This window comes from Euprymna scolopes, chromosome 32, assembly GCF_053919585.1.
Source record: "Euprymna scolopes isolate OS-2025 chromosome 32, ASM5391958v1, whole genome shotgun sequence".
NCBI lineage: Eukaryota > Metazoa > Mollusca > Cephalopoda > Sepiida > Sepiolidae > Euprymna > Euprymna scolopes.
This window is the reverse complement of record NC_136513.1, coordinates 19,677,837-19,704,907: the sequence shown is the minus strand read 5'-3', so window position 1 is coordinate 19,704,907 and position 27,071 is coordinate 19,677,837. Positions and strand designations below refer to the sequence as shown.

The following is a 27,071-nucleotide window of genomic DNA, read 5'->3' as shown; positions in this document are numbered from 1 at the left end:
TTCTTAAGGTGTATCATGTCGAACTCTGGAATCTTTCTATCGAACTCGGAAATTTTGACAGAATTTCAAACAGAACTATTTACTTACTTCACAGGCGTAGCACGCTCTCGTTCTATCAGCCATGACTGGGTAGAGGTCCTAAGTAATTAGCAATTGTATTTTTCGGTCGCCCACACTGAGAATTGAACCTTCTACCTTTAGGAGAATATCACTTTACATTGCGAATTACTTAGGACCGCTATCCAGTCATGGCTGACGGCACGAGAGCATGCTACTCACGTGAAGTAAATAAAGGGTTCCGTCGAAATTCGCAGGTTCAACAGAAACATTCCCGAGTTCGACAAGATACACCTGAAGACGGTTGGAGATTACATTGACCGAAACGTTGTGAAAATAACACTCAAGATGAGAACAGTAGTTCGATGGATCCAAATAATACGCATAATCAATCCTCATCTCAAAAAAAAGAAATCAGAAACATAACACTGGTCACATGACACTAAAATTAACAGGAAATGTCAATTATACACAAAGGATGGTTTATAACGAGTAAAATCTTTGTTTGGATGTAAGAATAACACGTACAGAAATATGTTGGCAAGTTGAAGTGCAAAATGTTCATTTTCAACTTGCCAAATTATTTTTATTAGTTTTATGCATGCGCAAATTCAATCGTTAACTAGAAGTTTAATTTTAAATCTTTCTTCTTTATCTGTTAGGTTACCTCAAATGGTCGGGAACGCAGGTGGAGCACTAAATATTTTGGTTTTGATTCTAGCTGATGGTACCAAAGTCATTTTTTTTTAACTTTTGAAATCAGTAATATATATATATATACATATTGGATCGAGGAGGCGTTTGCAAGAGCACACCACATGCACACTGTCTGTCCTCAGTTTTCCGAATATGATAACTATGACAAAACGCACACGACGCAATTCTGACGCCTCCTTGCTCGATCGCGTATGTGTAGTTGTCATAGCGTCAAAGTTGGGCAGCAGCCAGCCAGCCAGCAAACTGGCCCGTCGTCAGAAATCTAGTATATATATATATATATATAAAATATTCAATAGAAAATTGGCTCTGTAGTAATAAATACAAAATCTGCAGGAATTAATATATATTTAAACGCATTTTACAACGAGCAAGGTTGTGCTCCCCCCTCCCCGCCGGTTAGTCAAAAATATTTCTTTACTCAAGAAATGATTTATTTTTATAAATATTTCCATCCATCAATAAATTTGTACCAGTCACACAACTCTTAATGCTGAACCCAGTAAAACAACAAGGATTTTTTTTTTTTAATTATTCCAACTAACGTTCTCGTGTAGAATTTTCTATTCAGAGGGATTTTTACCGTCAACTTCCAAAATCAACAGAGATTAGACCATGCCTGTAATGACCTAGTTTCTGTTAATTGCAGTATAATTCTATTCGTGTGCAGTTCTAGGAGGTCCACCCTTCCAGGCTTTGCCTTCTCTCTTTGAGAAGTGGCTAGTTTATTGCTAATTGCCTGAGGCGCCCTTACCAAAGAATGCCGACAGGGCTGTTCAGGCACATTTTGCAAGTCAGAGTACCCCTCCTTGGGGACGTTGACTTTTCAATTTGACTTTCTGACCCTGGTGTCTAAGTTCTTGCAGTGAGAGAGAACTAAATACCATTAATATCCACTTCACCACTTGCCCTTGTGGAAGGTTCAATCTTCAGTGCAGGCGATACAAAGACTATAATTATGACTTCTACCTGGTCATGGCTGACAAAACAAGAGCAAGCTACCTCTGTGGAGTAAATAAAGGGTTTCATTTGAAATTCTGTACAAATCCTCTGAGTTCGGCAAGACACACCTAAAGATTGGAAATTACACCAGCTGAAATGTAGTGAGAATAAGATCCGACGATACAATTGGACAAATAATACAGATTACCAATCCTCATGTTGAAACATCATTTAAGGAATATTTTTTTTTTCACAAAAGAGTCACCTCTTATCAAGGCCCAAAGGCCACTCGAGGATAAGAGTTAAAGAGTGAACAGTAGTCAATGGGATAATATCTTAGTAATTGTTAGTAGTGTACATTTGGTAAATTGGATTAAGGTGAACGGCTCATCAAGAACTTGTTTACGTTGGGCTTGAAGATGACTATATTGTAGTCAGCTGGAAAGCAGGCAAACGGAATTCAGTTCCACAGGTGTGCAGTTCTAAGAAAGAATCTTTGTTCATGGAATCTATGTTTAGGTTTAGGCGCAGATAAAGAGTGTGAGAAATTATGACAGTGTTTTCAGCTAGACGAGGGTTTCTCATGAAAGTTTGGCGAGGGGGGACCATAGATTGGAGCTCAGACGAGCACTTGTCATGAAAATAATGATAAAGCAGAGATAGGCTTTCTGTAGGAAAGAGGTTACAGGGAAGAGAAAAGGGCATCCCTACGAGACTACAAAGTCTATTTTGAACTCTGTCAAGGCAGGATAGAGTGTTTCTAGCAGCTCCTGCCCAGATGTGGCAACAATACTCCATCCTTGGACGTATCTGGCTCTTATATAAGTAGAGAATTGCATCAGCAGTGAGATATATACTGGATCGATAGAAGGATCCCATCATTTTTCCAGCGACCTTGATAACGGATTTGATGTACGTATTCCATTTCAGATCAGGAGTAAAGGTCAAGCCCAGAAACTTGTCAAAACATGGAGCCTCCCCAAGACGAGAGCCATTCATTTCAATTGAAGCCAGATGGGGATCAGAGAGTTGATGATGTAAAGAGAGAAGCTTGGTTTTAGATGCATTAAAAGTAACCAGCCACTTCTTTCCCCAATGTACCTAGTGCTCAAGATCAGAGGAGAGAGAATCAGAGAGAACTTTGTCATTTACGACCTTTGATGTACTGCCATAAATGGTAATGTCGTCAGCATAAATGTCTACAAACGATCTAAGGATGTAATTTGGAAGATCATTGATGTAGATCAGGAAGAGAGTTGGACTCAGGATGGACCCCTGAGGGACTCCAGCATTAATAATATGAGCCTCTGATTTCTGCTCATCAACCATTACTCTTATGAACCTATCAGAGAGAAATGACTTAATAATTGAGAACACATTTCCAGCTATACCATAGCTGGAGATCTTGTGAAGTAGACCTTTATGCCAAACCCTATCAAAGGCCTTTGATATGTCAAGGACAATTACCCTAGAAAGGAAGCCTCCATCAAGAGATTCACTAATCCTATGAGATATAACTGTAAGCACATCTGCTGTATATCTAGCAGAACGGAAACCATATTGCATGTCACTAAGAAGGTTATTTTTGCTGAGGTGATTGACTACTTCTCTAATGTTATGGAACTTACACCTTAAGAATCCTCAACCTGGGCAAAAACTGTCGCCTCCTACTCCAGCAGAGTTATCACCTCCAAATAATCATAGATGCCACAGTGTAAAACATTATTCAATACAACGAACATGACATACCAGTGTTAAATACAGAGAACTTGAATGCCTACTAGACACTGTCCTCGAGTGTCTAAGTTTTTGGTTCCTGAACGATATAATTCATTTGAATACAAATGATTATGATCGTTTCAGAATACATTAGAACAATACTTACAATTGGATATGCCATGAAACTGCAGTAAAATATCAAGGTAATCATAATTTATTATTATCTATTATTGTGGAAAGGTTTTATATTTATAAATTTTTTTTTTTTGTTTTGATTCAATTTGGTTCGATTTCGAAATTTATATCTGAATGATTTATCATTTTCATAACTATTTATCAAACGGATACAATAATACATGCACACACAATCTATATAAAGAGTGAACTTAAATGCCTACTGGAGAGAACTTGAATGTCTACTAGAAGCTATTCTCGAATGTCTAAGATATCTCTGTACAGGGGTTTGTCAGTACAACCTGCCATGAGGATACTTTTCCCTTTACAAGTAAACCCTGAATAAATATTCCAAATGACATAGTATTCAAAGTCCAAATAAAATCTCCTCCGTGTGGCTACCTACCATACACTGGCTTATACTACCTATTTACTATGCTTCCCCACGGGACAGAGTTAGACACCAGGGTCGTTTTTTAACGTGGAGAAAAGATACAAAAATAAAAATTGTCTCAGTCGTGAAGGATTTCTCCTTCACCGAAAGAGAACAAGAAATAGAAGTGCAGCATCTGAAGAACAGATACTACACTTTGTTTATTTATTTGCTTCCCCACGTAGCAAATTAGGCAGGAGGCCGTTTTTAATGTGGAGATAGGGGGAAGGGGGAGGGAAAGAGGGGATCCAGCTCCCGAGAGGAGGGAAGTGGGAGCTGGATTAGAAACTGTTGGTATGAAGGGTTGCCCCTTCAGTGACCAAGGTCAGATATGTGGGGTTACCCCCACATATGGTCTTTGCTAGTCATAGCTGGTCTTTGCTAGTCATAGCTTTGCAGCATCTGCCGGAACAGATGGTATTTATTTGCTCTCCCACCGAGCAAATTAGGCACAAGGCCAATTTTTAATGTGAGGAGTGAAGGGAGGGGGAAGGGAAAAAGGGGACCAGCTCCCGAGAGATGGGAAATGGGAGCTGGTTAAAGGTCAGGCATGTGGGGTTGCCCCCACATCTGGTCTTTGCTAGTCATAGCTGGTCTTTGCTAGTCATAGCTTGCAGCATCTGCCGGAACAGATACTACACTTTGTTTTTATTTATTTGCTTCCCCACTGAGCAAATTAGGCAGGAGGGCGTTTTTAATGTGGAGATAGGGGGAAGGGGGAGGGAAAGAGGGGATCCAGCTCCCGAGAGGTGGGAAGTGGGAGCTGGATTAGAAACTGGTGGTATGAAGGGTTGCCCCTTCAGTGACCAAGGTCAGATATGTGGGGTTATCCCCACATATGGTCTTTGCTAGTCATAGCTGGTCTTTGCTAGTCATAGCTTTGCAGTATCTGCCGGAACAGATACTACACTTTGATCTTGTTTATATATTTTATTGAGAAAGAAAAAATTGAACATAAAAAACGTACAAAAAATTCAATTCAACAAAATTAGGCACAAGGCCCTATAAGAAATTGGGAGGGGGAGGGTACAGGGTCTTTTTGACTATGTAACAGATGAGACTTTGAAGTCTTACTCTTGACTGGCAACATTTACCAAAATACCTCAATCACTCTGTGGATCCTAATCTAACTAATAACCCCAGCGTTCACACTTTGATCTTGTCCCGAAGGCCAAACTGGCTTATACTAGGATTGGTGCATCTTCTCTAAGTGATCTTGCCTATAGTAATAACACTAAGCTGGATACTCCAGGCTAGATGAATTCTTGTCCTTGAATCCAGTAAGACCAAGAGATAGATATACTATAACACAGTAAAGTGAGAGGAAAACTAATATTTCTAACTTCTTTACTAATTCAAATAATACAAATGAATTTTTCATTAATGGAGAGAACCTGAACACCTATTGGAGAGAACCTGAATGCGTACTAGACACTGTCTCTGATTGTCTGCTGATACTTTAATTTAAAAGTAAACCATGACTAAATATTTAAAATAACATAGTATTCAAAGCCCAAATAAAAATCTCTTCAGTATGGTGCACCTTCTCTTACCTATAGTAACAATACTCCACCAGACCAGATGAATTCTTGTCCTGGAACCCAGTAAGACCAAGAGATCATATGGACCCCCCCCCCCAAAAAAAAAAACGCAGTTACCTGGTCTATAAGTAAAAGGAAAATTAATATTCCGAACTTCTTTACTAAATTATGGTTTGTCATAAAGAGGACTCTAATGGAATATTCGAACATCTATAAATCTCATATAGAGATCAAGTGTTAGCCCCAGGCCCTGGGATTTTTGAAAATTTCGTAAAATGCAACACGTGAAAAACATCGACAACCAACTGAAAACATTAACCATCATCGCAGCGCAGCTGTTTCCAAATTAAGTCAGAATAAAATAATCAATATAATCAGACTAACCTACTCTCCTGCGTACAGGCCGACACTAAATTGGATCATGGATAAATAGGCACATAGGCACCCCAGAATGAGCAACAAAAAAAAAGGAAAAAAAAAAAAAGAACGAAAAAAAAACGAAAAGAAAAAAAAACGAAAAAAAAAAACAAAAAGAAAGGTCATTTGAACTTTTACATTATCCCCACCAGTCCACCAGTCGACAAACAATGCCATAGGTCTGCAATGGAAATTCTGTACTTGTAATATTTATTTGAATTTCTGTGCTACTTCAACTGTGAAATAGACTAGATTAAAAATCAATTAAAAATAGACTAGATTTTTTAGCCCATTAAAAATGAACAAAAGTTATAGACCGTTGACTTAGAATGAGCGAGTTATGCTAAACTTTGACTAAAGTTGTACTTTGGTGACTATTAATCTCTAACTACACATCGAACAAACACAATAATACATAGTTCATTGAACCATATTATAAAAATTTATGCAAAACTTCAGCTAGATCAGCCCAATAATTTCTAAGAAAACTTCTGGAGTAAATGTGGTATTGTGGTGATTAATCCCTATTCATCATCTTTATAACTATTTATCCAACGGATACTATAATACATAGTTCACTGGACCTTATAACATCCATGCAAAATTTCAGCCAGATCGTCCAGTAGTTTCATTTTCTTTTCCACGGACAAAAACACAAATACCTCGCTTTCCAACTACGTAAAAGAAGGTGAAAATTTGTCTACTAACATAAGAATGCAAGTACATGTTTTTTTTTACAAACCATTTATAGGCCAGAGTGTTCCACCTCTGGGGCGCTGCCTCTTCAATCCCATTTTCGGACCCTTGTGTCACATTAAGATAAATACATTTTGTAGTCATAACATTGTCATGTGCTGAGTATATTAAGTTCGTTTGATTAATTTTTTAAATAGAAAAAGGAGGCTTTTAATATCAATGTCAGAACGAAAAAAAAAAAATAACTCAACTTTATAGTCATCTATATATTAATACGATAGCGTGTGTGTTATTTTCTGTGTCACGCTTACATCCGGGTCGTTTAATTGTTATGTACTTCCATTTCTTGTAAATAATTTTACCAAGAATTCTTCATAAGTTTTGGTTTCGGTTTTGATTATAGCTGATGACACTTAAATCATCTATTTTTTTATAAATAATTTTATCAAGAATTCTTTAAAGTTTTTGTTTCGGTTCTGGCTGAAAGAACTCAAGTTTATATATATATATAAAACTTTTTTTTTATAAGTTTTTATTTCGGTTTTGATTCAAGCTAATGCACTCAAGTCATATGGATATTTAAAAAAACATTTTTTTGAAATCGCAACTTTATAATATATAAAAATCGATAGAACATTAACTCTATAATAATATATACGAAATCTGCAAGAATTAAAATATCATATTTAAGCGTACTTTACGACCAGGCTTTGCCGGGCGTTCGTGCTAGCTTAGATAAATACTTTTGCAGGTCTAACAAAAAAGGAACAATAATATCAGAGCGTCTCCATTTACACTGAACATCTACAGAATGCCAACATCAATATCTTACATATGAATGAGTCCTCTTTTGAATTTTCAGAAGTCACGCTAGTGTAAGTTAATTTTTAATTCTTAAATGCATTTTACATTTTTTAAATGGTTTGTAAAAAAACATACTTGCATTTTTTATATTAGTAAACAAATTTTTCAAAAAAAAAAAAAACGTAAAATGTATTTAAGAATTAAAAATTAATCTACATAACTATACAGTTGAGTTGTTTTGGGTTTGTTTGTTTTGATTTTTTTTTTTTTTTTTTTTTTTTTTTTTGCTCTGACATTGATATTAAAAACCTTTTTTTTTTTCTATTTAAAAATTTTAAAAACAAACTTCTTAATATACTCAGCACATGACAATGTTATGACTACAGAATGTATTTATCTTCCTTCCACGGCAGGAAGATGTGATACAAGGGTCCGAAAATGGGACTGAAAAGCCAGCGCCACAGAGGCAGAACACTCTGGCCTGTAAATGCTTCCTAGAACCGCATAGGACTAGCAACACGCCGCAGTCAACAAAGAGGTCATTTTTACAAATGGTCAAGATTCTATTGATTTTAGTGCTGATAGAAAAAAATTCCTAGAATTTCAAAGAACTTTGTTTCTTTTTTTTTTCAAAGGAGTCACCACTTATCAAGCCCGGAGGCCACTCGAGGATAAGGATTAATGAGCATATGGTAGTCAATGGACAATATTGTCGTAATCGTTAGTAGTGGAAATTTGGTAAATTGGATTACTTAAGGGAACGGCTCATCAAGAAGTTGTTCACGTTGGACTTGAAGACGACCATATTGTAGTCAATTGAAAAACAGGAAAACAGGCGTGCAGAACTATTCATCTCTTTAAAATTTTTTCGTGAATTGCTCAGAAAAATAATTGAAAACCAGCAGGACCCGCGGAAATTCCACAGAAAGAGAAATATATTTAAGTGAAAATCAGTTTTCATAAAGCTGATATATTTCTGGATAGCGCAAAACAGATTAAATTTTTCAACAGAAAAACTAATAGCATGCAGCAAATACGCGTCCATTAACATTACTATAAAAATAGTGTCCATTGTATTTTAAATATAGAACTGGCCCAAATAAATTAATAAGTACCAATAAATATTCAGAAAGTAATATTGTGCTACATAGTTCAATACAAATAATAAAATCAGATGGTAAGAGAAAATCTTTAATTTATTTCTTCAGTCCAGTATCTCTAAGCAGACAATGTTCTTATTTTTTTTGTTGCCCTGTTTCTTTCGAATGTTCCCTATTTTACATAAAATTTCACTGATTTCGGTGAAGAAACATTGCATGTCAAAATTACTGTAAGTTTCTATTTCACACCATTACAACAATGATCATATATTATTATAATGATATTCGAAAACAAGGCTACATGAAATGTAGGTCACTTTCATATTCTTGTCCAGGGTTGCTAGATTGGCCTTTTCAAAGCAAAGTTTGGCTTCCAAAAATTGTATTTGGCCATTTTTTAAGTGTCATGTATGAATTAACTAAGGAAGGAACCAGATGAGAAAAAGTAGACATGATTTAAATAATCAAGTTTTGGATCCTCTCGAATGAAACAGACAAAGGATACCTCTTGTAGCGGCGGCTGCACATATAATTAGGTGGCAAAGGTTGCACAATCCCCAACCACACCTCTCCTGAATTGGCACTGCTTGAGTCCAGTGGCAAGGAGAAGCCCAGGATGACTGGAAACAATGCTGAGATAAGTGGAGAGCACATACAGCATCTGGAAGTCCTAAATGGTCACCCATCTGGTATTGGCTAGGCTCATTGTTGCTTAACTTCAGTGACCTGATGGGAACCAGTGTGTCAAATATGATTATGCTGTAATGAAAAATATACTTACCAGAAAACAGAATACTAATTGGTCCAAGAATTGGATTGATGATAGTGACGAAAATGGCTAGAGGCAAATAACTGTAGGGTTTCGGCCCTATGTATTGACCCTGGATTATAGATTTGTGGGAGTAAACAGGATCACGGGTAACCAAGATCATCTTGGACGATGTCCGGTAGAGGTCAGTGTTTTCGGTCGTCATTCTGCAAACAAAAATGAAATAAAGAAAACCTATGAGTTAAAAAGTACAGCATTCACTAGAATATAAAAAAAAACATAAATAATTTAAAATAGAATTTAAAAAAAAACATAGATAATTTAAAATATAAAAAAACATAGATAATTTAAAATAGAATTTAAAAAAAAACATAGATAATTTAAAATATAAAAAAAAACATAGATAATTTAAAATATAAAAAAAAACATAAATAATTTAAAATAGAATTTAAAAAAAAACATAGATAATTTAAAATATAAAAAAAACAAATAATTTAAAATAGAATATAAAAAAAATATAAATAATTTAAAATAGAATTTAAAAAACACATAGATAATTTAAAATATAAAAAAAACAAATAATTTAAAATATAAAAAAAAAACAAATAATTTAAAATAGAATATAAAAAAAAAACATAGATAATTTAAAATTATTAAATTTAGCTTGTTAAATCATTAACTAACTAAACTAGCTATATCTTTACAAAGCCACAATTCGCCCATGCATGGAGCATTGTAGCCACATCTGGGCTGGTACATCTACCACTAGTCTCCCACTCTTAGATAGGGTCCAAAACAGAGTCTAAAATCTAATGGGTATCTAACCTCTGACCGAACGCTACAATGTTGCATCCCTGTACCTGCGTTACAAGAACTTTAATGGAATGTGATATGGTAAACTCATAATACTCATGCCTCCTCCCTTGATGTACATACTCCTGACTAACTTGAGAAGCAGCAAAAATCCCACCCCTTCACCATTCAGGTCACTAGATGCTAGAAAGCCTTCTATTCTAATCGTTTCTTCCATCAGACCATCAGACTTTGGAATTCCCTTTGTTTCCTGCTTCCCTAACTGTACCAACCCACCGATATAATATACTGACATATATATATATATATATATATATATATATATATATATATATATATATATACTAGCAATCGGTGCCCGGCTTTGCCCAGGTGTTTTGAAGTGTATGCTGAGGAAAAAAAAAACGGTCAATTTTTTTAAACTTTGACTCCTATTATGACCTCTTAACATTTATTGTTTAGGGATCAAGTAAAGTTAATAAGTTAGATCCATGTCCAAGAAATCTATATATATAAAATATCACGTGTTCAGACCTTAAATTGTAGGAGGAGTTTGGTAGAGTTCTCAAAGGTCTAATTGTTGAATATTGACCACTTAATCGCCAAATTTATGTCGAAAACCTATCACATCGATTTTCCCAAATCTCAGTACCCTGTATATCAAATTTCGAATCTGTAGGCTTAAAATTGACAGTTTTAGCGTAGGGAAATGCACACAGACGCACAGACACACACAGACACTATCACTTATACATATATATAAACATAAACATCATATATTTAAGGATAATAGTACGCCATATAAATAACAAAAGACCATTATTTACTGAAGTGAAAGGAAAACCCGGGGGAACTTTACCCAAAAATAAATCTATATTTTTTGTGTATATTGATAGTCTGGTACTTATACAGTTTAGTGACGACATTAAAAAATGGAAATATTGAAAAAAAAATTTTATTGTACGTAACTGTTATAGACTGAAGTTCTCCGAAAAAAAATTTCACTTCATTTGATCAAGTAGTTTTTTTTTAACAGCGAAAAACAATGATTTATCACGGCTACGTCAACGTGGCCATTTTGGAAATGTTATTGTAGGCCCAGAAATTCCCCAAGGGCAGGTAACTGCCGTACATAGCAGAATACCTCCATTTTAGGCCAATCTAGCCCTTTTTCCCCCCACCAGAATGAGATTTTTTTTTTTTTGCGAAGACAGATGCCATTTTTGGGGTGTTTTTTTTTTTCTAATTTGTAACAGAAGTAAATAAACGAAGTTTCGAAGTTATCCATGCGTGTCCAACTGAGCATGTTTCGAAAATAATCTCGTATAAAAATTCTACAATTCTTTGCATTCTTCAATTTCTTTGCATATTCAATAGTATTCTTATTTAAAAAAAAAAAAAACGCAAAAAAATTGCAGATTTAAAAAAAAAAAAGAAAAAAAAACGTAAAAAAATTGCAGATGTGTTGTGCGCATCTCAATATGGCGAGAAAAAAAGGCTAGATTGCGAAATTTGGCCTAAAATGGAGGTATTCTGCTAGGTATATTTCCAAAATGGCCACGTTGACGTAGCCGTGATAAATCATTGTTTTTCGCTGTAACAAAAAAAAAACTACTTGATCAAATGAAGTGAAATTTTTTTTTCGGAGAACTTCAGTCTATAACAGTTACGTACAATAATTTTTTTTTTCAATATTTCCATTTTTTAATGTCGTCACTAAACTGTATAAGTATCGATAGTCTTATCAACACCCCTTTTTTCTATTTATTTAAAAAGAAAATACATCTTTATACAAATTCCCTATTAGTTTCTTTTTCGGTTCTCTTATACGATGATCATATTTATTTAACTATTACGTGTAATTATATTCATACAGATATTCTATATGATTTATATTTGCGTAATATTTGCGTAGAAATGAAGAAAATCAAATTTACTGTGTATTTATCGTGTTGCCATAACAACGTGACGTAGCCAAGGACGGTAGTGGACGTGAGTGTGTGTGCGTGTGTGCGCGTGTTTTCGTGCTGTATTGTTTGTAGTAGTAGTAGTAGTACTAATAATCTGTCCAGCGTTTGCTTTCTTGTGTTAATGGCGGACGTTGAGTCAGAGGTTGGATTGTGATGTCTGTAACTTTCGTATTTTTCTAATTTGTAAATGGCAAGTTAGAAAAAAATTAAACCCTTCCAAGATGGACAATAAATAAGACCAAAATATTTTATGGTAAAGTTAAGAGCGTAAGAACTATACTTTTTTAGGAGATGTGATTATTGGATTAACCAATCAGAAATCGTCTGTGGCACACACATCTCTGTTTTTATAGATATATAGATAGATAGATAGATATATATTGCTCCTCATCTTGAGTTGAGCATATTGAGAAGTGATACACGAATTACCATTAGCATATAAGCGACGCTCTTTGTGTAAACAAATCGAGCGGAGGTATTTCGGACGATGTCAAAATATCGTTAAATTCACTACTCGCTCAGCAGCCGCCAATAGTGTAATGGTTAGGAGCCTTGACTCTCATACAGACAGTCGGGTTTCAATCCTGGCTTGTGAAACAGCGAAACAGTACTGTATGTGGATGACTATATATATATATATATATATATATATATATATATATATAATTGGCTGTTTTTTTCCTGTTTCAAAACGTTGGTAAACAGGAGATCAAATAGAACATGTATATAAAAAACGTTTTGAAGCCATCCAAAAAAAAAAAAAAAAATAAATAATAAACAATGTAAAAAATAATGTTTATCAATATATGTCGGTGAAGAAACTCGCTCTTGTCAAGATATATTTTTTTTTCTTCTTATGCCTTATGATAGTACTTTTCGGCAAAACGTGTCCATTTAGTTTTTGTTCAACAGTTTTTTGGGTTTTTTTTTTTTTATAGTCCAGGAATGCACATGGCATGTGCTAAAGGAATAACAGGAAACCAACCAATTGTTCCTTTAGCACACGCCACGTGCATTGCATTCCTGGACTATAAAAAAAAACATTGAACAACAACTAAACGGGCATGTCCTGCCTAAAAGTACCATCATAAGGTGTAAGAAGAAAAATATATATATCTTAACAAAAGCACGTTTCTTTCATCGAAATATATCAATAAACATTATTTTTCAATTGTTTATTATTTTTTGTGATGGACGGATTAAAACGTACTTTATATATGTGTTCTATTTGATTTAATATATATATATTTTTTTATTTATTTTTTTTTTTTTTAACGATATTAAGATTAATGTCTCTGCCTCGGAGATCCGGTGTTTTCCTTAGAAAGTCGCCCATTTTTTATTTGGACGTATTTTTTTATTTATTATTTTTTTGGACGTATGTATTATTTTTTTAAAAACAGTAATCTACGGACACGCGTTTCGGAGCCCCACTCCTCTTCAGCCTAGCTTGACTGTTGTTGGGATTCGAACCCCGGCCTTTATGTCCAGCGCCCTAACCCATTATGCTATGATGCCATAGACAATTTACTGTTTAGTTTTTTTAATTGCAACTTTTTGACAGAAACTTGCCATCTTTTCAGGTGAATGTTGTGCATCGATGTGCATGTAGGTGGCTCTTCAACCCAACTTCACTTTTGCATAATCATTCACAGATAGAACAGACTTGTGGAGGGACTTATTTTTGTTTTATTTTTATTTCAGTCGAAGTTCTCAGAAATCAAGAGACCCCCTTCCTGGTGCTAACAATTAATCACTCTATGAGATGTACAGATTATTTGATATTAGTTCTCCTTTACATCTCAAACACTGACTAGTAAAGAAGTTAACAACATAATTTTCCTTTCCCCAATTGACCATTTGAATATTTTATAGTGTATCTTTCATGTGGTTTTATTTGTCTTACCGGATTCCAGGAATTCATCTAGTCCGGTGGAGTATCCAGCTTCATGCTGTTACTTGAGCTAACATCACTTGGAAAAGCTGTACCATTCTTTGTAAAAAGCTAGTGTGGGTTATCCATACCGAGGAGATTTTATTTGGACCATAAATACTGTTATTTTGGCTATTTAGTCCGGGTTTACTTGTAGGGAGGAAGTATCCTAATGGCAGGTTATCCTAACAAACCTTTGGACACTTCAGGATAGTATCTAGTAGGTATTCAATTTTTTCTTTTTTCTTCAATTTTCTTATGTTGTTCAAGCTGGAGATGGGGCATCCTATTGGATGCCAGATGAATATTTAATTTAAATTGAATCAAAAAATTACGTTGGATTTATTTTATGCAATGTACATTTTAGTGCACTTTAAAAACATTATCTTTCATCTAGCAATTAATGATATAGATATAAAATTTTCAATTATTCTTTTTTAAAAAGTGCAACAGAATGTACATTACATAAAATAAATCCAAGGTAATTTTTGGATTCAATTTAAATTAAATTTTTATACCTTACTTTGTAAAATTTATAAAAGTGCACTTTGAAGATAAATAATTTTCAAATTGAATCTTGTACCTTTATTTTTAAAGCCTATAGTAAAAACATTTTGTTCAACAATTTTCATGCTTTGGATGAAATGGTTTTCTAACTTATATATACATAACATGACGATGAAAAATTAGATTCTACTAATGACAATGTTATTGGTACCGTTAATAACAGGATGAAAATCTATTCAGATATTTATTAACTTTTGTATCTTTTTTTTTAACCGTCTGATGAGATGCTGATCTGGAATATTTTTGAAAAACATAAGGTTTAAAATTGTCTGAATGGTGTCGAAACAATTGTAACACTTTTGAAAAATACACAATATCATGCAGAAAGAATTTTCCCTCGTTATCTTGGTTTGGAAAATGTATATGAATGCTCAATTACAACAATGATAATCATAAAGCTTAATATTTGAGTCAATTTACTTGGTTTAATTTTTTAATTTTATTGGTATATGTACATTGCTGTTGGTTGATATATTTTAATATATTAAATTTTTTGCATAAAAATATTTAATAAGATTATATATATATATATAGGAGGTGGAAAGAAGTATATAACGATTCTACAAAGACTTTTCGATATAATAAAAAGCTTGTCGAGATGCAAGTAGAGTTTAGATACAAATGAAAAATATATTGATAATAGAACAATACATACTGGTGTACATAGATTTATTAATCAATTTGAAACAAGGGAATACAATATAGTATGTAGGGAATATAAAAGCTCTTTATGCCAAGCATTTCAAAGCCTAATGCTTCTCATCAGAAGAGGAAGGGAGGTGCTAGGTAAGAAGATAAGGATGCAACATCTAGCAATATGAGTATTAAGGGGACTTTTTATAAGGTGGAGGAGGAGAGTGTTGTCTATGGGATTATTAGATGCTACTTTGAATATGTTAGAGAGGGGCTTAAGTAGCATTAGGTAAAATAGTGGGTAGTAGTATTAATAACTAATATATAGAGAGTATTAATAACTAATATATATAGAGTATTAATAACTAATATATAGAGAGTATTAATAACTAATATATAGAGAGTATTAATAACTAATATATAGAGAGTATTAATAACTAATATATAGAGAGTATTAATAACTAATATATAGAGATTATTAATAACTAATATATATAGAGTATTAATAACTAATATATAGAGAGTATTAATAACTAATATATAGAGAGTATTAATAACTAATATATATAGAGTATTAATAACTAATATATATAGAGTATTAATAACTAATATATATAGAGTATTAATAACTAATATATATAGAGTATTAATAACTAATATATAGAGAGTATTAATAACAAATATATATAGAGTATTAATAACTAATATATAGAGAGTATTAATAACTAATATATAGAGAGTATTAATAACTAATATATATAGAGTATTAATATCTAATATATATAGAGTATTAATATCTAATATATAGAGAGTATTAATAACTAATATATATAGAGTATTCATAACTAATATATAGAGAGTATTAATATCTAATATATATAGAGTATTAATAACTAATATATATAGAGTATTAATAACTAATATATATAGAGTATTAATAACTAATATATATAGAGTATTAATACCTAATATATATAGAGTATTAATAACTAATATATATAGAGTATTAATAACTTATATATATATAGAGTATTAATAACTAATATATATAGAGTATTCATAACTAATATATATAGAGTATTAATAACTAATATATATAGAGTATTAATAACTAATATATATAGAGTATTAATAACTAATATATATAGAGTATTAATAACTAATATATAGAGAGTATTAATAACTAATATATATAGAGTATTAATAACTAATATATAGAGAGTATTAATAACTAATATATATAGAGTATTAATAACTAATATATAGAGAGTATTAATAACTAATATATATAGTGTATTAATAACTAATATATATAGAGTATTAATAACTAATATATATAGAGTATTAATAACTAATATATATAGAGTATTAATAACTAATATATAGAGAGTATTAATAACTAATATATAGAGAGTATTAATAACTAATATATATAGAGTATTAATAACTAATATGTATAGAGTATTAATAACTAATATATAGAGAGTATTAATAACTAATATATAGAGAGTATTAATAACTAATATATATAGAGTATTAATAACTAATATATATAGAGTATTAATATCTAATATATATAGAGTATTAATAACTAATATATATAGAGTATTAATAACTAATATATATAGAGTATTAATAACTAATATATATAGAGTATTAATAACTAATATATATAGAGTATTAATAACTAATATATATAGAGTATTAATAACTAATATATATAGAGTATTAATAACTAATATATATAGAGTATAAATAACTAATATATATAGAGTATTAATAACTAATATATGTAGAGTATTAATAACTAATATATATAGAGTATTAATAACTAATATATATAGAGTATTAATATCTAATATATATAGAGTATTAATAACTAATATATATAGAGTATTAATAACTAATATATATAGAGTATTAATAACTAATATATAGAGAGTATTAATAACAAATATATATAGAGTATTAATAACTAATATATAGAGAGTATTAATAACTAATATATAGAGAGTATTAATAACTAATATATATAGAGTATTAATATCTAATATATATAGAGTATTAATATCTAATATATAGAGAGTATTAATAACTAATATATATAGAGTATTCATAACTAATATATAGAGTATTAATATCTAATATATATAGAGTATTAATAACTAATATATATAGAGTATTAATAACTAATATATATAGAGTATTAATAACTAATATATATAGAGTATTAATACCTAATATATATAGAGTATTAATAACTAATATATATAGAGTATTAATAACTTATATATATATAGAGTATTAATAACTAATATATATAGAGTATTAATAACTAATATATATAGAGTATTAATAACTAATATATATAGAGTATTAATAACTAATATATATAGAGTATTAATAACTAATATATATAGAGTATTAATAACTAATATATAGAGAGTATTAATAACTAATATATATAGAGTATTAATAACTAATATATAGAGAGTATTAATAACTAATATATATAGAGTATTAATAACTAATATATAGAGAGTATTAATAACTAATATATATAGTGTATTAATAACTAATATATATAGAGTATTAATAACTAATATATATAGAGTATTAATAACTAATATATAGAGAGTATTAATAACTAATATATAGAGAGTATTAATAACTAATATATAGAGAGTATTAATAACTAATATATATAGAGTATTAATAACTAATATATATAGAGTATTAATAACTAATATATATAGAGTATTAATAACTAATATATAGAGAGTATTAATAACTAATATATATAGAGTATTAATAACTAATATATATAGAGTATTAATAACTAATATATATAGAGTATTAATAACTAATATATATAGAGTATTAATAACTAATATATATAGAGTATTAATAACTAATATATATAGAGTATTAATATCTAATATATATAGAGTATTAATAACTAATATATATAGAGTATTAATACCTAATATATATAGAGTATTAATAACTAATATATATAGAGTATTAATACCTAATATATATAGAGTATTAATAACTAATATATATAGAGTATTAATAACTAATATATATAGAGTATTAATAACTAATATATATAGAGTATTAATAACTAATATATATAGAGTATTAATAACTAATATATATAGAGTATTAATAACTAATATATAGAGAGTATTAATAACTAATATATATAGAGTATTAATAACTAATATATAGAGAGTATTAATAACTAATATATATAGAGTATTAATAACTAATATATATAGTATTAATAACTAATATATATAGAGTATTAATAACTAATATATATAGAGTATTAATAACTAATATATATAGAGTATTAATATCTAATATATATAGAGTATTAATAACTAATATATATAGAGTATTAATATCTAATATATATAGAGTATTAATAACTAATATATATAGAGTATTAATAACTAATATATAGAGAGTATTAATAACTAATATATATAGAGTATTAATAACTAATATATATAGAGTATTAATAACTAATATATATAGAGTATTAATAACTAATATATATAGAGTATTAATAACTAATATATATAGAGTATTAATAACTAATATATATAGAGTATTAATAACTAATATATAGAGAGTATTAATAACTAATATATATAGAGTATTAATAACTAATATATATAGAGTATTAATAACTAATATATATAGAGTATTAATAACTAATATATATAGAGTATTAATAACTAATATATATAGAGTATTAATAACTAATATATAGAGAGTATTAATAACTAATATATATAGAGTATTAATAACTAATATATATAGTATTAATAACTAATATATATAGAGTATTAATAACTAATATATATAGAGTATTAATAACTAATATATATAGAGTATTAATAACTGATATATATAGAGTATTAATATCTAATATATATAGAGTATTAATATCTAATATATATAGAGTATTAATAACTAATATATATAGAGTATTAATAACTAATATATATAGAGTATTAATAACTAATATATATAGAGTATTAATAACTAATATATATAGAGTATTAATAACTAATATATATAGAGAGAAAGAGATCTTTTCCATTCGCTTAGTGGCCTTTTTAATTTCAGCTGGCATGTTGTATAAAATAGCACCCAAAAGTTGTTGTTCAGCCATAAAAAAAAATTATAAATACACCAAGCCTCAAAGAAAAAAGAAAAAGGCTTGAGAAGAATATGGCTGAACAACTTTTGGGAGCCATTTTATACAATATGCCAGCTGAAATTAAAAAGACCGCTCACCGAATTGAAAAGATATCCAGAAAAATCGGAAAAAAGAATAACTGTCGTGTTCAATCAGGCGTGCTTGAACAATGACCTGCTCCAAAATAAATAAATATATATATATATATATATATATATATATATACACACGACTCATCAGAGTGGCTGAATCTAGCGAGATTCGAAATCGGGACCACATGGTGAGAAGCCTAAACTCTTGCCACTCATCCACCTCGCTTACTGTTCAGATATATCGTGATTTACGTAGCTGTTATTTGTTTTTGCGATACGTTTTTTAATTAATTCAATTATTTAGGAAAGTGCATTTTTACCTAAATGCAAGTTGGGAATAATTTTCCCTTTAACTAATTTGGTACCTCCATATGGGGAGTGGCATATACCTTGTTTTTAAAATATAAGAAAATAATCCACTGACATGTGTTTCATCGTCTACACCCCATATGGGGGTGCCAAATTGGTTAAAGGGAAAATTATTCCTAACTCGCATTTAGGTAAAAATGCACTTTCATAAATAATAAAATTCATTCACAAACGTATCGCAAAAAAAAAAAAAAAAAAAACAAATAATATGTATGTATGTATGTATGTATGTATGTGTGTGTGTGTGTTTTTTTTTTTTTTTTTTTTTTCAACAGACCCATTTCAGATTTTTCCTGTTCTGGACTTTACCATCTTTCTTATTAGAATTATATCATATCCTTTTTCTTCCTTTTTCCATGTTTCTTGCTTCCTTAATTTCATTGAATCCCTATAAATGGACTCTTACTGCTAAATGACCTTTTTATGCAAATATTATTGATTTCATATTGTTTGTTTTCTGTGATGCATTAACCTGCAAAATTGATTATATATTTTGCAAACTTTTTCCCTTTAATGAGACGAATTGCATTCTTCAAAACTCCATGGAATAACGTTTTTCTTGTTTTATTTGTACTCCTTGTTGAATATTTTTTTTTTTTTTTTTTACAATGTGGTCACCACTTATCAAGGCCCGGAAGCCACTCACTTCTAAGAAAGAAGCTTTGTTCATGGAATCTACGTTTTGGTTTTGGCACAGATAAAGAGTGGGGAAAATTTTTGACAGTGGTTTCAGCTAGACGGGTGTTTTTCGTGGAAGATCGGCGAGGGGGAACCAGGGATTGGAGCTCAGACGAGCACCTGCCATGGAAGTAATAATAAAACAAACACAGGCTCGCAACGTCTCTCCTGTGGGAGAGAGGTTGCAGGGAAGAGAAAAGGGCATCCCCCACTAAGCCACAAAGCCTATTTTGTACTCTGTCAAGGCAGGATAGGCTGTTTTCAGCAGCTCCTGCCCAGATGTGGCAACAGTACTCCATTCTTGGACATACTTGGTTTTTATATAAATAGAAAATTGCATCAGCAGTGAGATATCTTCTGGAGCGATAGAAAGATCCCATCATTTTTCCAGCGACCTTGGCAATAGACTTTATGTACGTGTTCCATTTCAGGTCAGGAGTAAAGGTCAAGCCCGGAAGCTTATCAAAGCATGAAGCTTCCCCTAGTCGAGAGCCATCCATTTCAATTGTGGATGTAAAGATAGGAGCTTGGTTTTAGATGCATTAAAAGTAACCAGACACCTCTTCCCCCACTGTACCACGCCCTCGAGATTAGAGGAGAGAGAACTTTGTTATTTACAGCCATAGATGGTTGTGTCATCAGCATAGATGTCAACGAATGATGTAAGTATGTGTTTTGGGAGATCATTGATGTAGATCAGGAAGAGAGTTGGGCCCAGAATGGACTCTTGAGGGACTCCAGCATTAATACTGAGGGCTTCTGATTTCTGCTTATCAACCACTACTCTTATGAACCTATCAGAGAGAAATGATTTAATGATCGAGAAAACATTACCAGTTATACCATAGCTGGAAATCTTGTGAAGTAGGCCCTTATGCTATACTTTATCAAAGGCTTTTGATATGTCAAGAGCAATTGCCCTAGAGAGGAAGTCTTTGTCAAGAGATTCACTAATCCTATGAGATATAACCGTTAGCACATCTGCTGTAGATCTAGCAGAACAGAAACCATATTGTATGTCACTAAGAAGGTTATTTCTGCTGAGGTGGTTGACTACTTCTCTATTTAATATGGATTCCAGCAACTTACTCATGACACAAAGGAGACTTATTGGTCTGTACTGAGAGGGGGACGACTTCTCACCTGAATTCTTAAATACAGGGCATACTGATGAGGTTTTCCAGGGTGTTGGAAAGTACTTCTCTTTAAGGCAACGCTTAAACAGTTTTGTAAGTATAGGGGCAAGTTCTGGTTGAAGCTTTTTCAACACTATAATTGGAATGCCATCAGGGCCAGTTAGTTGCTTTACTGGAATCAAGGTTCTTGATTAGCTTAGCGACCTCACACACACATATTTGTATGTTGCATAGTGTGTTGTCTGTTATAGGAGGAAATATGGGGAGTTGATGGCCTTCGTCGTGTAGGGTAGAATTAGCTGCAAAGTTCTTGGCAAATAGTTTGGGCTTGTCTGATGCTGACGAGATGACCTCAGGTCCATTGATGATGGTTGGGATAGAATGCACACTTCTGTTCAGGATCAAATGTCAAAACTGGTGGGAACAAAGCCGCTGCTCAGCAACTTTGGATTTAACGGACTGAGCATATTTTATTACTCTTTTACAGTGGTTGCTAGCAGTCCTGAAAGTTGCTCAAGTCACAGTGCATCTATTACGTTGGTAGCTATGGAAAAAGTGATTTCTGTGCACGATGGTAGCAGCGCATTCTGGAGAGAACCATGGCTGACTGTTAGGTTTTTGTTGGAATTTTTTGGATGGTATGAATCGGTCTATGCCTACAATTAACCATTCGGTCAGGTCTGATACCATGGAGGACACATCCTTTTTAAACATGGAATGTAGGGGTAGATCAGATATAAATGTACGGAAGCTATCCCAGTCAGCAGTACGGTGGAGAGGTACGTCTGAAGACTTATTGCATTTTGTTTTTATCTTAACGGATACAACTGAATGGTCGGAAGATCCTAAAAGGGACAGAACAGAACATGAACATAGCTCAGGGGAAGTTGTGAGAAAAAGGTCTAGAAGACTAGCGTACTGACTGGAAGTATCGGGCACACAGGTGGGTTCGTGAACAATCTGGGTGAGGTCATAGGCAATGGCGAAATCATGACAGAACCTCCCCTCATCATCTGTCTTATTCGAGTGGGTCAGCCATTCCACATTGTGGACACTGAAGTCACCACAAAGGTAGATGTTAGCTGAAGGATGAGCAGACAGGATGTGGTGAATTTTCTCAGATATGCTCTGAAAGATGGTAACTCCGCTGTTGTGGGGGGCGATAGAGGGCAAATATAAATGCAGTGGTGTAAGCTAGTGCAACCCGGAAGCATATATAACGTAAATTAGGGTCTTTACTGGAGATATCCCTACCACATGAGAAGCCATCTTTAATGTAGGCACATATTCCATGCCCATGGCGATCTTGGGGGTCAGATTTAGATGTTAAGTTAGAGTATCCTTTAATTATGAATTCGTCTAGGGAAGTGGTAGGAGCTATTCCAGTTTCACTTAGAAAGAATATGTCCAGTTTCGTCTTCTGTAATTAGGTTTTAATCTCTGGAAGGTTAGAATGTAGACCCCTGATGTTGGAGAAGGAGACATATATATATAATTTGAGGTTGCTATTTTCCAAAGGTAGGGTGTATCAGAATTTTGCCAGAATTTTTGACATCCCTTACACAAAACTGCAAATAAAATATAAAAAAAACTCGTAGTTTCTCTTTTTAAAGTGGGTTGTTTATGTTCTTTATGGAATATATTTCCACAATAAACTATTAAAGTTGTTTAAAAAATAATAGAAATATTATTTTTTATTTAAAAAAAAAAGAAGTGTTTACAAAGTGCTGACGCGCCTACATGCAGCCATTTTTTTAAGTAATGAAATCAATTGAATTTTACGAGTTAAATATTTTTCAATTTTTAAACTTTAAAAATCTATCAACATTGGTTCAATTTTTACGATATTTTCATAGTCAATGTGAAATTTTATGCTCTTTCCAATAAACCAAATATAATATTTTGGACAAACTTTTTTTTTTTAATTCACCCCTCCCCCATTTTGAAATGTCTATTAAAATTTCAATAATTAATTTATGTACCAAAGTTTTATATATCACAAATTGAAGATAATAGATCAATAAATAAAATATTCTAATTCAAAACAAAAAAAAAAAGAATAGTTTTTTGGAAATTTACCTGTAAAGTCCAAAGTGTAAAACCTTTTTTTTTTTTTTTACAAAACCACGTTGAATTTTTTTTAAGTGGAAGCTTCTGTTATGCTTAGAATGTCAAGTAAATATGGGATGCTTATAACAAATTTTTCTATTTCATTCAATGTTTTCTTTTTTAGATATTAAAAAAAACAAAAGAAATCAGTCGATAAAGAAGTATTAAAATATATCAATCAATGTATTTCATTAAGAGAATACAAAAAAATTAAAAAATCGGTCAACTGGTTATTTTGTTTAACAATAAAAACTTATAAGCGAATATGTTCGGTTTTTCAGTACAGAGAAACGAAATACTAAATTTGGTTTACAGCACGCATTAAAAAGACATACATCATGTCCCTTCAAGGCGCCGGAATATAAAGGCGAATAAAATCAGACTTATTTCCCTTTATTTGAACAGTTAAAAAATGTGAGTTCACGTTTGTTTTTAATCCTTGTTTAAAAAAGTATTTTATTTAAAAAGGACATGGAATATAAGTATAAATATGGATAAATTCTTAACAATGAACTACACATTGAATACTAGTTTTTATAGGTAAGTAATAATTAAAAAACAAATATTGCATAATTTGCTATTAAACCTGTTATTTTTTTTTTAATTTTTGGTCTTTGCTCCTTCAATTAAAAAATTAGAGTTTGAATTACAGTTTTCAAAAAGTTATAAGCTTTGAAAGACAGCATGTCTAAATATTCCAGTGTTTACCGCGAATTTTTACTAACGATTTCTGACACTGCTAGTGTTGTGAGGATTAATCGAAATTGGAATCAGAAATCGGAAAAATCGAAACTTTTAGCAGGATCGGTATCAAAGAAAATTTGAGCCTCATTTTCGATTCCAAAACGATTCTTTTATTTTTTCCTGGAAATTATAAAGAAACAAACACAGATGTGTTTGTTTATAAGAACAATATTTATTTTTAACATGAAAGTAAGGAACACTGAACCAGGATTTCTACAATTTAATTATTTTATTGTTAAATTATGACATACAAAGTAAATAATCAAGAGTTCACTTTTATTGCCTTAGGAAACCCTTTGGAATGCTCACATGTATTTTAGCACCTAGGTGATAAAAGTCGATACGTTACTCCTCAAAGTTCAGTTAAATGAAAAGCTTTATTTTTAATTTTTCTGGCACCGACCTGGTCTTGTGTTGTCTGGAGGGGTCATATTTGAAATGATCTTACGTTTTATTGTATTTATATTTATTTATTTATTTATTTATTTATTTTTTGCCACAAGTGAAAAAAAACATAAAAATCTCATAATGAGTTAATTAAAACTGGAGATAAGATACATAACAGGATGAACATTTAGAAATTTATCAAATTTAAGAAAGATATTTAAAGTCACCTCTTCAATAAGATTTTACTTTAATTTTTTTTTTTTTTTAATTTTTTTTTTTTTTTAATTTTTATTTTATTTCGGACTATTAGTCTCATCTTATCTTTTTATTGGTGCACAACGTTTCGGCCAACTTCCTCTGGCCTTCGTCAGGTGGTAACCGCGACGGATAGGAACTTCGGATCTCCTAACTGCATTCTCAGCCATCACTGCCATCCGTAGTTGTTGTCGTCTCACCACATTCACGAAATAAAATAAAAATTAACATACAATGCTCATCTCAAAAATAAAAAAATTCCAATAAGGAATAATATATATATATATACCAATCGGTACGGACCGGACTATGGAAGATCAGATAATAAATGTGGATTTATAAGATCAAAGAATTCAACCTTGATCGCCCTTCGGGGCCCGTGGCGCAGTTGATAGAGACGTTGAATCTCTACGGTTCCAGATAAAACATTGTCTGAAGATAGCGGTTTCAATCCCACCCAAAAGCGTGCCAGAGGTAATTGGTCAAAAATGTGGTGAGACGACAACAACTACGGATGGCAGTGATGGCTGAGAATGCAGTTAGGAGATTCGAAGTTCCTATCCGTCGCGGTTACCACCTGACGAAGGCCAGAGGAAGTTGGCCGAAACGTTGTGCACCAATAAAAAGATAAGATGAGACTAATAGTCCGAAATAAAATAAAAATTAACATACAATGCTCATCTCAAAAATAAAAAAATTCCAATAAGGAATAATATATATATATAAGATTTTACTTTATTAGTTGATCATGTGTGAATACACCGAAAAAGAAAACAAATAATTATTGTAGAATTTAGAGTGGTTTGAGTTCTACATATAAATTATGCATAAAATGATCCCTGTATACGGATCGTTCTAACTTTTAGGGCAGATAAGCAAATTTTTTACTACTAATCTTAAGTCTGACCGACTATGACATAAAACCACTCGTAATCGCTTTATTTTTTTTTTTTGCATTACTGCCCAGACTTAGGGTTATTACTATGAAAAAAAAGCCTATTTTGTATGACTATTCACAATGACATATTTTTACTAAATTTTGATCAAGAACATTAATATGACTAAAATTTTAAAACAAACAAAGTTGATTATATCCTTAAAACGTTGTCTGGTCCGAAAGAACGGTCATTTTCCATTAACTTTATATGCAAAACCGACTTTATATTGTTTTAGTTTATGTTTTTCAAGCCGTTTACACGTAATCGCTTGAAAAATAAAGAATCACATTTTTATTTTCGGGTGGATTATCATAATTCTAATGAGAACCTTATTTCTTTCACAACAAAAACGTTATAATTGCGAACTGGTGAAAAAAGAAAGCAAGTCGCGATAGTTTGTTCAAAGTTTTCAAAGTAATTACCTAAAAATAATTTCACCGTAATCGCCTGAAAAAAGTAGTATCTTATTTTGGGGGGTGAGCTAATGGTAACTAAAGATCTTAATCTACACATTTGCCACTGCTGCTATTATTATTATTATTATTATTAATATTATTATTATTGTTAATAATAATAATAATAGTAGTAGTAGTAGTAGTTCTGTATTATGTTTTTCTTTTTACCGTAAAACAAATGAATCTAACAACCGATTATATTTAATAATTATGATAAGGAATATGAACATTTTTTGACAGAGAGAAGTCACAGAATAGCGCCCCGCCCCCACGAAAATTCCCATGTTAAGAACGTTTTTTAAGGAAATTATTTTAATAGGGAAAGAAAGATGTTGTAAACTATTCTCTTTTTACACTGTCCTCTAATTGTGCATACTAATCGTCGACTATTTTCAATTATGAAAAAA

At 31.3% G+C, this 27,071-nt stretch overlaps 1 protein-coding gene across 2 annotated transcripts in view; it reads right to left on the bottom strand.

The window, feature by feature from the left end:
- The window catches only part of LOC145256235 (uncharacterized), a 95,233-nt gene that overhangs the window by 14,621 nt on the left and 53,541 nt on the right, over window positions 1–27,071 (bottom strand). For both annotated transcript variants that reach the window (XM_080114882.1, XM_080114881.1), the window contains exon 2: window positions 9,382–9,575. In XM_080114882.1, the coding sequence (XP_079971008.1) occupies window positions 9,382–9,574 (193 nt within the window). In that variant the 5' untranslated portion in view covers window position 9,575. The remainder of the gene's footprint in view (window positions 1–9,381; window positions 9,576–27,071) is intronic.